This window comes from Nelumbo lutea, chromosome 1 (assembly GCF_056320005.1).
Source record: "Nelumbo lutea isolate HS-2025 chromosome 1, American lotus-T2T, whole genome shotgun sequence".
Taxonomy (NCBI): domain Eukaryota; kingdom Viridiplantae; phylum Streptophyta; class Magnoliopsida; order Proteales; family Nelumbonaceae; genus Nelumbo; species Nelumbo lutea.
Window position 1 is genome coordinate 207,697,834 of NC_142684.1, and position 16,177 is coordinate 207,714,010.

At 37.7% G+C, this 16,177-nt stretch overlaps 1 protein-coding gene across 4 annotated transcripts in view; it reads right to left on the reverse strand.

The window, feature by feature from the left end:
• The window catches only part of LOC148880646 (pleckstrin homology (PH) domain-containing protein), a 172,320-nt gene that overhangs the window by 127,808 nt on the left and 28,335 nt on the right, over positions 1-16,177 (reverse strand). For 3 of the 4 annotated variants that reach the window (XR_016104620.1, XM_088962621.1, XM_088962620.1), the window contains exons 10-27: positions 14,520-14,690; positions 13,870-13,962; positions 13,450-13,774; positions 13,217-13,321; positions 13,043-13,138; positions 12,882-12,949; positions 12,199-12,319; positions 11,911-12,114; positions 11,615-11,818; positions 11,412-11,521; positions 7,926-8,022; positions 7,743-7,841; positions 1,989-2,153; positions 1,718-1,792; positions 1,142-1,621; positions 712-1,059; positions 501-632; positions 25-138 (exon numbers count right to left, since the gene is read on the reverse strand). Coding sequence is in view for 3 of the 4 variants with exons in the window: in XM_088962621.1 (XP_088818747.1) it covers positions 25-138; positions 501-632; positions 712-1,059; positions 1,142-1,621; positions 1,718-1,792; positions 1,989-2,153; positions 7,743-7,841; positions 7,926-8,022; positions 11,412-11,521; positions 11,615-11,818; positions 11,911-12,114; positions 12,199-12,319; positions 12,882-12,949; positions 13,043-13,138; positions 13,217-13,321; positions 13,450-13,774; positions 13,870-13,962; positions 14,520-14,690 (3,007 nt within the window). In the remaining variant the exon portion in view is untranslated. Of the gene's footprint in view, positions 1-24; positions 139-500; positions 633-711; positions 1,060-1,141; positions 1,622-1,717; positions 1,793-1,988; positions 2,154-7,742; positions 7,842-7,925; positions 8,023-11,411; positions 11,522-11,614; positions 11,819-11,910; positions 12,115-12,198; positions 12,320-12,881; positions 12,950-13,042; positions 13,139-13,216; positions 13,333-13,449; positions 13,775-13,869; positions 13,963-14,519; positions 14,691-16,177 lie in introns of those variants that run through there. The other variant, XM_088962622.1, reaches the window with a different exon arrangement.

Here is a 16,177-nt window from a genome sequence, read left to right on the forward strand (position 1 = left end):
ATAGTGCACCTTGATGTGAGTTACCTCTTGCACAAAGCGGTTCAAATATATAACCCGTACTTCTGAAAGCTGTCCGCAAAGGCTATAATCAAAGCCTTCGTAGTCATCATCATCAACATTGAATGAACTGAAGAGTAACTGCAAATGCATGGTTAATATTACATCATTTAGAATGGAAGTCAACAAACAACATAGCTTACAACATAATAGAGTGGTCCATTTTGGTTGCAGGTGATGTTGTCAATGTGTATCTTCTCTTGGTCAGTGGATTTTGAAGTGGTAAGCAGGAAGAACTATTTATTTTCTCTTCTTTATTTGCTTGTTAATATTTCTGGCTAAAATTTGTTATTGCATGTTAGAAATTTTCTGCTTCAAAGAATGTCACTAGTATAAAGAGGAAAACAAAATATACAAAGTTTGACAAACTACATATAGATAAAATTAGTTGGGTTAACTCAGAACATACAATGCAGCATCAATGAATTTAAGAATACGCCTACCTCAACAAATGAACTGCCCCCAGGATTTCTCATATCACAAACCCAGAAATATGAATGAGTGCTAGGAAGACTGCCATCACTTATCTTTAGATTTCCCAGAGAGGCTTTTATGCTAAAAGAAGATGGGAAGACCTTGTAAACAAGATAGAAGCAAATAAGTATCATGTATAAACAATTTTTGCAAAGCAATAGAAAAGATAACCCAGTAAACCTTAATATCAGTGAGCAAATTATCTTGTGATAGAGTAGCAAGTATAGATCCATTTTCATTCATCAACAGAATCTGTGCACGATCCATGTTCAATGTTAAATAGAACATGACTCTAGATTTCCCTTTCCCAAGCAAGCCTTTAACAACAGGTTCTTGGGTTGTAACTGAATGCTGATCTTCAATCATAACTTCCCTTGAGGTATCTTTTTGTGTCATAGCTTCTAAAGGCTTATCAGTGGAAGAATAAGAACCCCCATCCTCAATGTTGATAGCATTCACAAATTCCATAATTGCAATAATTGTTGGCCTATTACAGAAAAATGATAAGGTTGCTAATGTCACTGTAACCTGCAAGGTGCCATAAGATGATATAGTTAGCAGATAATTTACAGCATGATCAAGTGCCACAATTTTTAGGTACAGTACTTACCCACTTATCTACATTGTCATATAGAGGAGAATTATGGTCAAAGATCACTATCTGGGCTTTCACAAAACTGTCCAAGTTATCAGTTATTTCCATTCCCTCAGTTACTTTTTGAGGCCCAGCATTAGGAAGTAAACCGCGAATACAACTAAAACTAGGAGGGTTTATTGACAGCTTTATTGATGGAATTGAGTTCCCAGATGGTTGCTCAGGATAGTCAACTAAGTCAACCAGCTCTTCAGAAGCTTCAAAAAAGCCGTCATCTCCATCACCTTGATTTTGGTCATTGCTGCTACAGCTCCAGCATACAGCATTTTCAATGGACAAGGGCTCATCAAAAGTAGAGCTATCTGTGCTCCTGATGAAGGACCTTGCCAGAAAATGAGGTCGATTCATACCCTTAGAGCATACCAAATCTTCAATTTCTAAAGACTTCAAGACTGTGCCAATAAACATGTCATTTGCCCTAATTGAAAGTTCCACCTGTTTTTTGTAGATTCAACAATCAAAAAAAGAAAGAAGGAAAGGAAAAACATCAAAACATCTATAAACTAAACTGCAATTCAAGAGCAGAATTACCTGACCACCTATTGCACGAAACTCAAATAGACGACTCTCTTCTGCTAGAAGAACTTTCATTAAACTTTGGCTATCCTGGAAAAAAAAAATCAGAAGAGTTAGGTATTTTAATCAAAATTTCATTTCAGTATCACCATACCATGAGGAATATAACATTTAGCAGGCACCATTGATCATCAAAATCAGTGATAGCAGTAATATATACACTAGTGTTGCCTGGTAATAAAATATTATTCACAAATTGAGTTGAGTATAAAGGAAACAAGCTCACCAAGTGACTATAACTGAAACAGATTTTCAGTTCATCAAGAACACCAATCATGAACATTTTTTCCACATTTAACAAATCTAATACATTGCTGTCATCTACAAATTCGGTTTCCATGTCTCCAGGATCAGATGATGTTTCAGATAAATTAATGATAGGAGCAGAACCCTGCATACAAAATTTTGATGAGTAGGTAACATTATTAAGTGGACATAACCATGTTCTACTAGACTGATACAGTCAAAAGTATACTTTGGGACACGAAAAAGTACTAAATTGTGAGAACTACCATAATTTTGACAAGCTAATGCATTCTTAAAACAAAATCTAATAAGATAATTGTTGTAACAAGTGACGGTGTGGGCCTTTTCAAGTTGGACTTTTCTTCTTTATATTTTATATTCAGTTTTGTATCCGAAGTGGGACTGGAGTTATTGGGCCTAAGTCAGCTCTTTTATTTTTATTATTTTTGTCTGAATGCCCCATTACTAATCAGGGGAAAATCAGTCCTTTTATGTATTATTTAACATCTAATATAAATCCTTTTCCATGGCCAGCCGAGAACAGGCTTGCCACCCATTCACTTTTCTCTCTTCTCTTTGTTCACTCTTCTTTCTATTCCAATCTCCATTGCAGGTCTGATTACATGGTATCAGTTCCAAACATTTTTTTTCTTCTCCCCTTTCTCCTGTCTTCCTTTTTTATTTCTTGTTACTGATTAAAGAGCCCTAGTTCTGACTGTTGTGTCCAAGGGATTCTGTAACTAGGGTTTCTCTTTGGGAGTAGGGACCAAAGAGGAGGTTTCAACCTAGTCTATGCCCTAATAGGTTGTGGTGACAGCCAGTAGCCATTTGGCTACTAGAGTTTCAGACAGATCTAGAAGAAGACTGAGTAGACAGTGGATACCATACATCTGAGTATGCTTCTAAATGTGTATCAGTTCCAAGCATCAGTGTATGCTTCTAGCTTCATGTGTCCATGCTTAGCAAACAAGATACATTTCCCTGGAGTCCCTTTTAGATAGCACAAAACCCTCTCAGCTGCTGCTAAATGTGTATCTCTGGGAGAATGCATAAACAAGCTAATTACACTAACTGCATAGGAAATATCTGGCCGAGTCATGCAAAGGTATAATAACTTCCCAACCAGTCTCTAGAACATTCCCTTAGCAGGCAACAGTTCACCTTCAGTAGCTAACAGCTTATGATTTAGGTCTACAAGAGTAGAAGCAGGTCGAGCACCCAGTTTATTAGTCTCTGCAAGGAGATCAAGAACATACTTCCGTTGAGAAATGAAGATACTATCCTTAGGTCTAGCAACTTCAATTCCCAAGAAATATCTGAGTTCTCCCAAGTCTTCAATTTCAAACTCAATGTTAAGAGAACTTTTGAGATGAACAACTTCCTAAGTATCATTACCAGTAACCACAATATCATCAACATAAACAAACAGAAGGGTCACTAAGGAATCTCTCCTCTTAACAAACAAGGTATGATCCGACTGAGTCTATGTGTACCCAAAAGCAACAAGGGCAGCCCAAAATCTGTCAAACCAGGCTCTAGGAGATTACTTAAGGCCATAAAGGGACTTCTTCAGTTTATAGACCTTTCCTTGCATCTCCTTCCCATACACCCCTAGAGGTAAAGACATATAGACCTCTTCATGTAGGTCCCCATTCAAGAAAGCATTCTTTACATCAGACTGATGAAGAGGCCAATCAAAAGCAATAGCTAAAGATAGCAAAACTCGAACTGAAGTCATCTTGGCTACTGGGGAAAAAGTTTCCAAGTAGTCAATAACATACATCTGAGTATATCCTTTAGCAACCAAATGGGCCTTATATCTCTCAACAGTACCATCAAAATGATACTTAACAGTGAACACCCACTCATAGCCAACTGGTTCCTTTCCCTCAAGCAAACCCACAATTTCCCAAGTATTGTTCTTATACAAAGCATCTAGTTCAGTCATCATAGCATCCCTCCATTCTGTTTTGGAAAAGGCTTCTGGTATAGATATATGAGTCACATGTGTAGAAACAGAGGCAAGGAAGGAATAGTAGGAAGGGGAAAGAAGGTTATAGGACAGGTGTTTGGAAATGCAATGAGCTATACATTTCCGTTTGCCTTTGCGAAGGGCAATAAGGTGATCATGGTCAGGGAAGGTATCTGAAGTGGTAGAAGAAGATTGACCTATTACCTCAGTAGTGATGGAAAGAGAAAGAGGCACATCTGAAGGCATGGAAACAACTTGCATGTCTCTGAATCTTTGCCTCTGGTATCACCTTTGGATAATAGGATGGGAAGGAAATGTGGGAGCATGAGCAGGAGGAGGGGGAGTAGGAACATGAGAAGAAGAACCAATAGAGGACTCAATTGGAGGAGACTCCATAGAAGATTCAATAAGAATTGGAAGAGAAACAGATGGTGACAATGCAAACTCCTCTGAATGCTCCCTCTCAGAAGTACCAAAGAAAGGAACGGACTATGCAAATGTGACATTTCTGGAAACAAAGCAAGTGCCCCAAACCGGATCAAAACAGCAATATCCCTTCTATGTGGAGCATATCCCAAAAAGACACACTTGTGTGTTTTAGGCTCAAACTTATGTCTTTGATGACTGTGAGCATGAACATAGCAAGTGCACCTAAACACTCTAAGAGGAAGAGAGAAGAGATCCTCATTTGGGAAAAGCAAGCTAAAGGGAGTTTTAAACCCCTGAACCCAGGAAGGCATTCAATTTATCAAGTATGTAGCTATAAGGACAGCAACCCCCAAAACTTAACAGGAACATGGGAAGCAAAAAGGAGGCTCCTTGCAACCACAACCACATGTCTGTTCTTCCTTTCCACCACTCCATTTTGTTGAGAAGTGTAGGAACAGGAACTCTAATGAATAACTCCAAAGGTGTCAAAGTAGGAGGAAAGGCTCTTCTCAAAATATTCCTTTACATTATCAGATCGGAATATTTTGATCCGAGTGTTAAACTAGGTAAGTATAAGTTCATGAAATTTTTGTACAATATTTGGTACTTCATCCCAAGATTTCATAAGGTAAATCCAGGTGTAACGAGAAAAATCATCAATGAAAAGAATGAAATATTTGTAACCCCCCATAGCAAGTAAATGGTACGGCTCCTACACATTAGAGTGCACAATATGGAAAGGAGAAATAGATCTTTTATTACTCACTGAAAAAGGATTATCTACAATGTTTTGCAAGTTCACATAACTCACAATGAAAACTCGATAGGGATATTCCCTTAAACATTTATGGAAACAAACGACTCAAAGCTGAAAAAGACAAATGACATATCATGACTCTATCAACCGACTCTAATAAAACAGACTCCAAAGCTACTCCACTAGGTAATACAGAACTTTGATCAGAGACATCTAGCAAGTGTATCCCATTCGCTTCATGGCCACTCCCAATTGTCCTTTGAGACTTCAGGTCCTGAAAAACACAATACGTAGGAAAGAAGGTTATGATGCAGTTCATTGATTTGTTAAACTACCAACAGATAAAAGGTCAGTGCTAAGTTTAAGAACATGAAAGACAAAAGATAATACAAGTGAGTCAAAGGATCTAATATCCCCCTTGTTAGAGATGGGAGCAAGAAGCTCATCAGCAAGAGAAATCTTCTCTCTACCCAAGAGGAGTTTGTATGAACAAAAGAGGTTGGGTATGCTAGTCATATGGTCTAATGCACCAGAATCTGTGATCTAAGGAATTCTACAATTACCTGAGGTTGTAGCATGATTTGTAGAAGCACGAATACCTGAATGGGCAAAAGCAGATGTAGAGGGGGTGCCTAAGGAGGAAGATGCAACAGCAGACTCCAAGTGATTTATTAACTTCCCATATTTCTCAAATTCTGCCTACACTGTTGCCAACTGTTCCACAACAGATTTTTCTTCACTTTCAGATACTATAGCAACATTTGCATTCTTGGGCTTTCTAAACTGACCACCCTTCTTAAAGTTGTTGTTCTGAAACCTCTTTGGAAGAAGATCTAGATGAAGTTTCCAACAAGAACCCTTCGTATGTTTCGGCTTCTTGCAATATTCACATACCACCTCCTTTTTTTCATCTACCCCCTTTGGTTTTAATCTAGCATGTGCAAAATATTCTGGGGGAGGTGGGTCAGTAGTTGTACCTGTCGCCTGCTCTCTTCACTACTCACCATAGAGTATGCCTGAGCAAGTGACGCTTCATCCTTGGCCAGAATATTTTGCCTTGTAATATCAAATTCAGGATTGAGTCCTATAAGGAATTCAAACACTATGTTTCTTTCCACAAATTTCCTGAAAGTTGTTGCATCTTTGGTGCTTTCCCATACAACTGCTTCCATAACATCTATCTCCTACCATAATGACTTCAACATCGAATAGTAGACAACCACACTCTTCTCCCCCTATTTTAAATTCTTCACATCATTCTTCAGTTTGTAGGCCCTTGCAACATTTAATTTCTAAGAGTATGTTTCTATAACACTATCCCAAATCTCCTTGGCTGAAACAGATATTGTTGACTTATGTGGGGTTGCATAGAATTTACTAATCACCCAATAACTGTGTAGTTATCCTGCATCGATTTCTCATATGCAGGATCAATCTCTTCTGGCATCACCTTACTACCTGTGAGAAACCCTAGTTTACCTCTACTACAGACATGGATCTTAATAGATTGTGCCCAAGCGATGTAATTTGTTCCGTCAAGTTTAATTGTAGTCACTCCTATCATAATGGAATCTACAGGACCAACCCCCAACACCGGGATCTGCTTCATCTCACTCCAGATTGCTCCATCAATCAAACGAAAATAAAAAAAAAAAAACAATGTTTTCAACCTTTATAGACCTAACTAAGGTCAATCAAGCACTCAAAAAGTCCCAAAACTAGGGTTTCACCATACCTGGCCTCTGGGGAGAAAGAGATAAGAGGTAGCCGCTCAAACCAGAGCTATCCAAACCACTTCCCACTACAGCCACCCACTTTTGGAGATAAAAAGGAACCCTCCAAGCCTTGAGCGCCACACCCAAACAATCTCTTCAACCCGTAACTAGAAACTCTCTAATCGGCTAGGGTTTTGGGAAAAATCTGCAGTCCCACTTTCTTGGCAATCTTCGAATAGAAAGTCTTTCCCAAATATACATATAAATTTACCAAAATACCCTCCAAAGGCCATTACCCAATGTTTATTCCATCTATCTGAGGTCTTAGGGGGTGGACTGGGTACAGTCCTAACCTTTGGCACTTTTCACACAAAATAGAAAAATACATAAAAATTAAAAACAAAAATCCAGTTTTGGCTTCTTTGCTCTTGCATCAATGCTTTCTTCTCTCTTCTAAAACATTCAGACCACTCATCATATGCACATGTCTTCATAAGGTCTTCCCCTTGTCATACAGAACTCAATCAGATATGCATGTTCTGAACTTAAAGACAAACAAAAGTAGGACCCTTTCCCCATCCCCCAAAACAATCCTCTTAGTCAGTGCTATAATCCCTAAAATTGAAGCAATCTAGTCTATCTTATTTACAGTATTTGCACCTTCAAATAAATGAAATTGGAAAAAGCATTGAAAGAAAAACAATAAAGGACATAAATGAAATAGTATAGAGAATATATCATCCCCACATTGATATATACACATAATAATATAGCTCTCAACATATTAAACCAAGCTCAAATGGAATCAAACAAAGCAACCACAAGAGGATATATGATTTCAATAAAATAATCATTATGTACCGATGCGCGATATATAGCCCCTTGAAAACAGCTTTGCCATGTTCTCCTGGAATCATCAGAATCACAACGTAATACTAGTGAATTCACATCTTCCACAACCTGCATATGAAAAAAAGAAAGCTAAAATCATAGCCATGATTAAAAGGAACTTGGTCCAAACTCAAACTAAGATAACAATCAAACCTTCATGTTAGATTGTCCAGCATCACAAATAGCTAATACGTGTTCTACATTGCCAATCAATTCTTTTGGAACATGATATATTTGTTTTCCCCGTAAGCTGCAAGAAGGAAAAAAGAAGAAAAAAACGACATGACATTAACTAATAAAAAACAAAGCCAATATAAATTCTTTAAAAAAATGTATATTTTCTTTGACACTTTTAGGTAATTGCTTTATTTGAGGCATTGATAGAGGCAGGACCTTTCCCCCCCTTCTTTTTTCTCCTTTTTTTTTCATTTTTATCACTTTACCAGACCAAAAGAGCTTTATTAACAATAAATCTAAGAAAGTGCAAACATCCAGTTTCCAAGAGATGGAAACTGGGAGGTGTGGAATAAAAGGGATTTTGAAGGGAAAAGTTCAACCTTAGAAGATCTGAAAGGGAAAATACACCTTTTAGTCAACTCTTGGATGAGATCCAATAACATGTTTGGAGGCATTTCTCTTGGAGACTTGGAGAGAAATCTGATGCATGTCCTGAGTTCTTGTATGGCACCAACTACTAGAACCAACCTATCACATAGACCTCCTGTGGAGTATACCTTTCGGTTCAATGGTAGCTGCAGAAGTTTGATGAGCCACAGCAGTCAGGCTGGTATTGGGGATCAAGTTATTAAATCTAATAGTGATCTGATCTAGGTCTTTTGTGGGTCAATTGGTGTGGCAGATGCTGCTGAAGCAGAAATCCATGTTTTGTTGGTGCCTTGAAGACTGATGGCTCTTAACCATACAGAGGAGGAGATCAGATTAGCTGAACGCGGTAGCTGTGCAGTGGGTTGTGGAACCAATAATAATGCCCCACACCAGTCATTAAATGCAGATGGCCCACAACCACTCACCCTCTCACTTAGTAGGAGAGACTTCAGATTTTATAGTTACAATGGGTCTTCACCAAGGTTTGGCACTTAGCCCTTATCTATATCCACTGATCATAGACAAACTGTCTAAACATATTCAAGAAGTTCCATGGTGCATGGACAAATGCCCTAGAAACAAGAGACTTTAAAATAAGTAGAACCAAAACAGAGTATATGACATGTAAATTTAGTAATAATAGGAGTGTAAATCAGGATACACTTGGGATTGGAAACCAAGAGATAATTCAATATGACCATTTCCAGTACCTTGGTTCAATAACAAGAGAGAGATTGAAGAGGATGTCAACCAGAGAATTAGTGCAGGTTGGGCAAAACGGAGGGGTGCATCTGAACTTTTGTGTGATAGGAGAATACCATTTTGATTAAAAGGAAAAATCTATAAAACAGTTGTAAGGCCAACTATGTTCTGTGGAGCAAAGTGTTGGGCAGTCAAGAAATAACATGTTCAGAATATGCGTGTGGCAGAAATGCGAATGCTAAGATGGATGAGTGGAAAAACTAAAAAGGATAGATCAGGAATGAATCTGTCCATAGAAACCTAGTAGTAGCTCTAATAAGTGATAAAATGAGAGAGAAGGCTCAGATGGTTTGGTCACGTGCATAGAAGACCACCAATAGCTCCAATTAGAAGAAGTGATTTTTTACAAGTGGAAGGGGCTAGAAGAGCTAGGAGTTAACCAAAAAGGACATGGCTGTTAGTAAGAAATGATTTAAGCATTAACCATAGTTCTCAAGGCACCAAGGTGAGGCTAGGCAACAGGGGGCGCCTTGTCGCCTAGTCACCTAGGCGATGGATTTTTTTAAGTAAAAAGAAAATATCCTAGGGCAGTTCCCTAAGTTCCACAACCATATTTCCTCAATAATTATCCATATTTTTCATAAGAAAAGTATAAACTTCATGTTAAAGTATAGAAAATCAACATATTCCAACATATTCATGAGAAGAAAAAGAAGAAAGAAAAGAAAATTCAAAAAATATAGGGGCTAAAACCCTATTTTTGTTATAGGAAAAGAAGAAAAGAAAAGGTGGAAGAAGAAGAAGAAGAAGATGTGGAAGAAGAAAATGTGTTGATTAGACAACATTTTAAGTTATTCCTTACTTATTGGTTCAGGTTTTGAAGTCTTTGAGGGTTCAATACAGCATTTAGCAATGTTTTCGTTGCTTAAACCCTAACAACTAAGAAAACAATTAAAAGAAATTAGTATATAAACACACAAAATGAATATTTTAGTTTAATAATGTCTATTTTATAATTATAACCTCAAAAAATTAAGAATATAAAAGCACTTTATAACACCCTGTACAAAACTGCTTGGTGATTAGGGGAGGTGATCCTCCAAGAGTGCCTTGTCGACTAGGCATTGCCTTCACAACTATGGCACTAATAATTTAACAGTGGATATGGTTTTAAATAGAACAGATTAGTGAAACAGGATGATGACGATGATGTTTTGGGTGGGTTTTTCTGCAATGAATGCTATCGTTCTCAGGAAAAAAACACTGAACATAAACCTTTCAGAGGAAAGTATATGTCCAAGGTCTCTTATTTCCTTCCCTGAGCCACTCAAAGCCCATCTCTTTTTCATTTTTTTTTCTTTTTTTGTCTCGCTATGGATATTTCTTCCTGTAGAACTTTCTTTCAGATATGGTGTTAGTTGCTGGTCACAACAGGTTTCCAGAAATAGATCTCCGGAGAAACCCTTTAAAGGCCAAATATGAAAGATCAAGGACTAGTGGAGTACTAGAAGCAGAGGAGTAGGATGGAGGGGCTTACCCTGATGGGTGCAGGTTGGGGATATGAGTGCTTGTAATGTAGTGGAGTTCTAAGTTGTTGATGGATGTTGACGCCATAGCCAAGCTATTTTGACTTGTTTTATGGTCTGGGTCTGTTATTCTGTTATTTCCACTATTTTGGGGCCTTGGGTGTTTCTGTATTGTGGTAGGTTTATAGATTTGGGTGATGTTGGGCTGGTTTTTTTGTCTACCTCTCTCTGCCCTCTCTGATCTCTTTTTTGTAATTTCTCACATACAGTTTTTACAAAATGGATTTTCTTTTGATTTTATGACTGCAAACATAGTTGCTAGAGTTAGCTATTGAGGGGTAATTCTATTGTTGAAATAATGTACTCTGTTGCTAGTCGTCAACTACTAGCAATATACTGTTCCTAGTAGTCAACCACTAGGCAGTAGTCAACTACTAGACAAAGGGTTTTCCTAGTAGTCAACAACTAGGCAGTAGTCAACTACTAGGGCACTGTTGTAATATAAATAGAAAGGATGGTGCCAGCAGCACTATCTTTTTGACTCCAAATCTTCTCATCTCTCTTTCTCTCTTCTCTTCCCTCTCTTCTATTCAGCAACTTTTCTACCAGGAAAATATTAGTATTTATCCTTCCACTGGAAACCTAGTGTAGCCAAATTAGCACCTTCTCCCTTTAATATTTTCTAAATGTCCTCCTTTAATTTTTCAATTTTCACATCGTCTGAGTCTCGATATACATTATATATACTTTGAAAAATATAACATTCCAAATATGTAACAAACTTTAAATGTAAGAAATGAGAAACCTGAGGTATTGCTTGTAAGTTCTGGAGACAGGACTCTCCAAAATATAAAGAAAAGGCCCAACTAAACAAAGATATCTATGCTGCCAAACAGCTTCCCTATTTCCAACACCCTGCCATATAAAATAGTGAATATAATATCAACAAACATAACCAAGAACAACATCATACTAGAATTTGAAATTAGTAAGAAAAAAGAGATAAACCTTCCAGGCAAGAAGAGACAACCATCCCTCAAAATCAGCTTGATTCCAGGGGCGAAGAAAATCTGAATCTGAACTTTCCTCATTCTGGAAGATCTTTGCAACTTGCATTAAACGATGGTATCGAGCCGGGGAAAAATGAAAACCTAGGGAAGGCAGCCGCACAGAAAGTCTTGTTGAAGGGTAGGATGGGTGTGGTGATCGGATCTGCAGATGGTAACAAAATAGTTATAGTATCAAAGATTGAGATGATGTTAGCTAGCAAGAAATGTAAACAGAACTAGAAGAACAATAATTACCTGTTGAAGCTTCAGTACTACTCCACACTTATCGATAACAGGTAAAAAACCAAAATACTTCGATTGGGAAGAACTAGAAGAAGCCCCCAGAGTTTGATTCCAATGATAGTCACCATCTACCAGAAAAGCAGATACATCACTGAGACCCAAATTGAACTGCAAGTACATATTTTTCTCCTCAGGCAAATCCAATTCAGAGTCTTCCTGCAGATATATAGGAAAAGTTACATTTGCATCTGATTAAAAACCTTTCAATTTAAATTCCTGAGGTGAAACTTATGAGAGAACCTGTGTATGAAGAACAAAATTTCCTAAATCAAGTAGCAACTTAGTAGTGTGAGAGTTGTCTGGACAGAAGTTAGTAGGAATTGTAATCTTGGGAGCTGCAATATCCAGGTCCAACAAAAACCTAGCAGCAAACATGAGATAAAAATGTAAAGCTGACCATAAGATGAGAAAGGAACTTTTAACATTAACTAATAATACTACAAACTAAAATGTTCTGGCAACAAGTAAAATACAAGTGCAAATACAAAATAGAACCAGATGACAAACAAGCGCAAGTCTCATGCATGAATTCAAAATATACTAGTGGTCAGATCAAAAACTGCAGCATTGAGATTCCCCATTTGCTTTTAGCCTGATTTTTTCCTTCTTTTCCCTGGGTGGATCTTGAGAAGGAAGAAAAGAAAATTGATGTATCTCATGTGCATTTAGATAACATTGTTCTACATTTTGTTCTTTTTTTTCTTTTCTTTGTATTTAATGTGATACAGAAATAAAACAAAAGGATAAGAAGATTCTTCATCTGAATGGTAAAATCTGACCACCAGCCTGTTAACTTCTCCCATTTGTTTCATTGATTGATTTGGCAAGTCACTTGGATTAGAATAATGATATGATAACTTAAGAAATGGTTAATCATTATTAAATGCTGAACTTCAGATCAGAAAATTATAAAAGTAAAAAACCTGGTGTGATCCTTCAATGCTCTATTCACTTGCTGTTGAGCACTACGTTTGACTCCATCAATAGTCATCTTCAAAGAAGAGGAACAACAATCAATATACCACTTGTAGAATAGCATAGCAACATTCAGAAGTCACAACGAACAAAAAGAACCAAAGAAGACCTGAACAGCAGCTGCAGTTTCCAAAGCTATGGTCTGGCTGACAGCTGTACTGCTTCCAAAGAAATTGACAATTTGGTCAATGGACTCCTTCCGATACTGTCCAAAAATGTCATAAGTAAGTGACCAAAAGCCTACACAAAGTAGCTATGAGAAGTAACTGGAAAAATAGCATACAGTCATATAGCATGGTGAAGCTCTTGCAACCAGACTCCAGTCTACTTTAACGTCAAAAGGTTTGTATGAAAAGATACCAACCAAGGAATTATCAGTTGCTGCACTCTGCATGGATACTACAAAAATTCAGATCCTTAATATAAGTACTAAACTACAGATTACAACCAGGTTTTTGTGAACAAATAACACCAGTAAATACATGGACAACATAAGTCAGTGCAGAAGATTCAAACCTCTGCCAAAAGCCCATTAGGTGATGACAAACGATATGATGCCAATTTCAGGTCAAAAACCTTAGTCTCAGAATAGAGCCTGACAGAGCAATCTAACCCTTCACAAGATAATTCAGCAAGACAATGTTGAGCCTCAGCAATAAGCTTCGAAGCATTATGTTTCATGTGAACCTCCAAGGAGGTATGGAGTATGTTCCCACTCTCTTGAGTTGTCAGCAATTGCACATCATCACCTTCCTTGTAACCTATGATTTTGTTTAATTGTTCCCAGTCTTCCTCACTGAAATTCCAAGGTTCACTCTCATCCTTGAAAGATTGCCCAGTCCTGATAATAAGATATTATATCATTAAAATCACAGCACATGTACTACAAAATATAATATGATGAGAACTGTAAAGAACTAGTATCAGGTTATCAACCATCCTAATGACCACCAAGGTCTCTTTGTTTTTGGCTTTCTCAAGTAAGGTTCTGATCCTATGGACTGTTCCACAAATTTGTGTGCCATCATCCTGCATAAATACCACAACAATGAGCATAGAAAAGAAGGTAAGCAATTTCAGGAACCCAACATTTTGACACCTGAAATTAATGTCATTCGTTACTATCATAGTCAATATTATGTATGCATCTTTATCATGCTAGCACCTGCATTTGTCTGGATCAAGATCGTAACAATATATAATAAGAGAGAGAGAGAGAGAGGTTGATGTCATGAAAGAATACAATGCCACACCTTTACCAATGACATCTTGCAGGTCTGTACTCTGAACCTGGCTATGGTACTTTTTCTTGCCTTTCCTTTTTATGTAGCTTACTAAACTACTTTAATAATTGTCCTCCTTTAGGAGAAAAAGGGACAGAAGTAAAGTAGTCGTACAAAAGGCACAACATGCAATTTAGAAAGCAAAGGCACTAAGTTCTAACAATGCAATTAGAAGCGCTAAGAATTTTTCCAAGGACACCTTCAATCATGAATAACTCCAATGCCCATCAGACTCATGACTCCTTCCAAATCAACTTATACTCCCAGACTGACAATGGTAATAATATTAGAATTAGTTCATACCTCCACTGAAGAATGACTTCAATATCAAGCCCACGATCTAGTTCTTCAATTTCTTTGTTATCATCAACCACCATCCGGTTGGCTTCAGATTTAAGCAAGGAGGCATAGAGGGATATATATCTCTTGCGTATCCTTGCATATCTCAGCACCTGTTCCCATGATAACCGCCCACTGCACACAGAAGAAGAAAAATAAAGTAATGTGTTATATAAGACAACTCCATAATTCACTTCATTAATATATGAATGAAACCAGAATAGATGTTTATTTTAGCACTGACTTGGCTATCTGAACCCAGAGTCAAAATAGGCAACAAATATGAGTAACATCAAAATTAAGAAGCGGTTCATGTAGAATCTTTATGGAGCAACTCTTAGATGCCTTATGTAAATATTAGGGGCGTAAATAGAGCATAAGTACAACTGCAATTCCAGAAAGGTGAATCTTTTTTTTTTTTTGAAGAATACAAAGGAAATCCATTAAATTGAAAAAGATGAAGTACATCTCAAAATACTGGTTGTCAAGATGACAAACCATCTGCTTAACAGAATTACTCTGAAAATGAATTAAAATTACATGGATTCAATTCCAAAATATTCCAGAAGTTCTCTAACAGATCTTCCTTGTGTACTTGGTCGAACTCTGGAAGTCTTAGGGCCCAGGCAGAAATCATATTGCCCACTCCTGCTATCAGATACTCTATGTTTTTTGACTTGTCTTCAAATACCCTTCTATTCCTTTCTTTCCAAATGGCCCAACACACTGCAAATGGAATACAGCTACACAAGATTTTGGCTTTCTTGCTTCCTCTGATTTTAGGCCACAGGGAAAATATTTCTGCTGATGTCACTGGATGGAAAGCAGCCACTCCAAACAGATGAGAGAAGAACTTCCACATAAAGTTTGCCACATTGCATGAGAGAAATAAGTGGAGAACTGTTTCCTACGCTTGACTGCACATATAACAACAATTTGCAAGCTGCCAGCCTCTGGATTTCAGATGATTGCTAGTTAGGATACTACCATGTGCCACCAGCCACGCATAAGCCTCTACCCTTGGGGGGGCACAGGATTGCCCCACACACCCTTTATCTGATTTGAATCCCTACCATCTCTCAGCAGAACCTTGTAAAAGGATTTAACTGAGAATTGCCCTTCTTTGCAATCTTTCCACCATAAACCATCTGTTGTATCTCTGGAAATGTTAGCCTCTTCCAATTTCTCCAATAGCTTAATGCATTCCTCCATTTCTTGGTCCAATAAAGGTCTTCTAAATTTTGGATTCCAGACCACTTGCTCCCCCCTCCATTTGTAACACTGCTCAATAGGCACTTGCTGTTCTGTCAATTTATAAAGTCTAGGACATACCTCAAATAATCTACCCACCTCCAACCATTCATCTTCCCAAAACCTTACCCTACAGCCTTCCCCCACTTTAAACTTAACTAAAGTTCTGAAATTTTGATTGAAGCTCATGATTCCTTTCCATACACTCACCCCATAGGAACTTCTTACCTCCCTAGATTCCCACCCAAACCTCATCACTCCATATTTCCCTACCACCCTTCTCCATAATGCCTCCCTTTCCCCCTCTTGCCCAAACCTCCACAGCCATTTCCCTAACAGAGCTTTATTAAATAGCTTTACCCTTCTTAGCC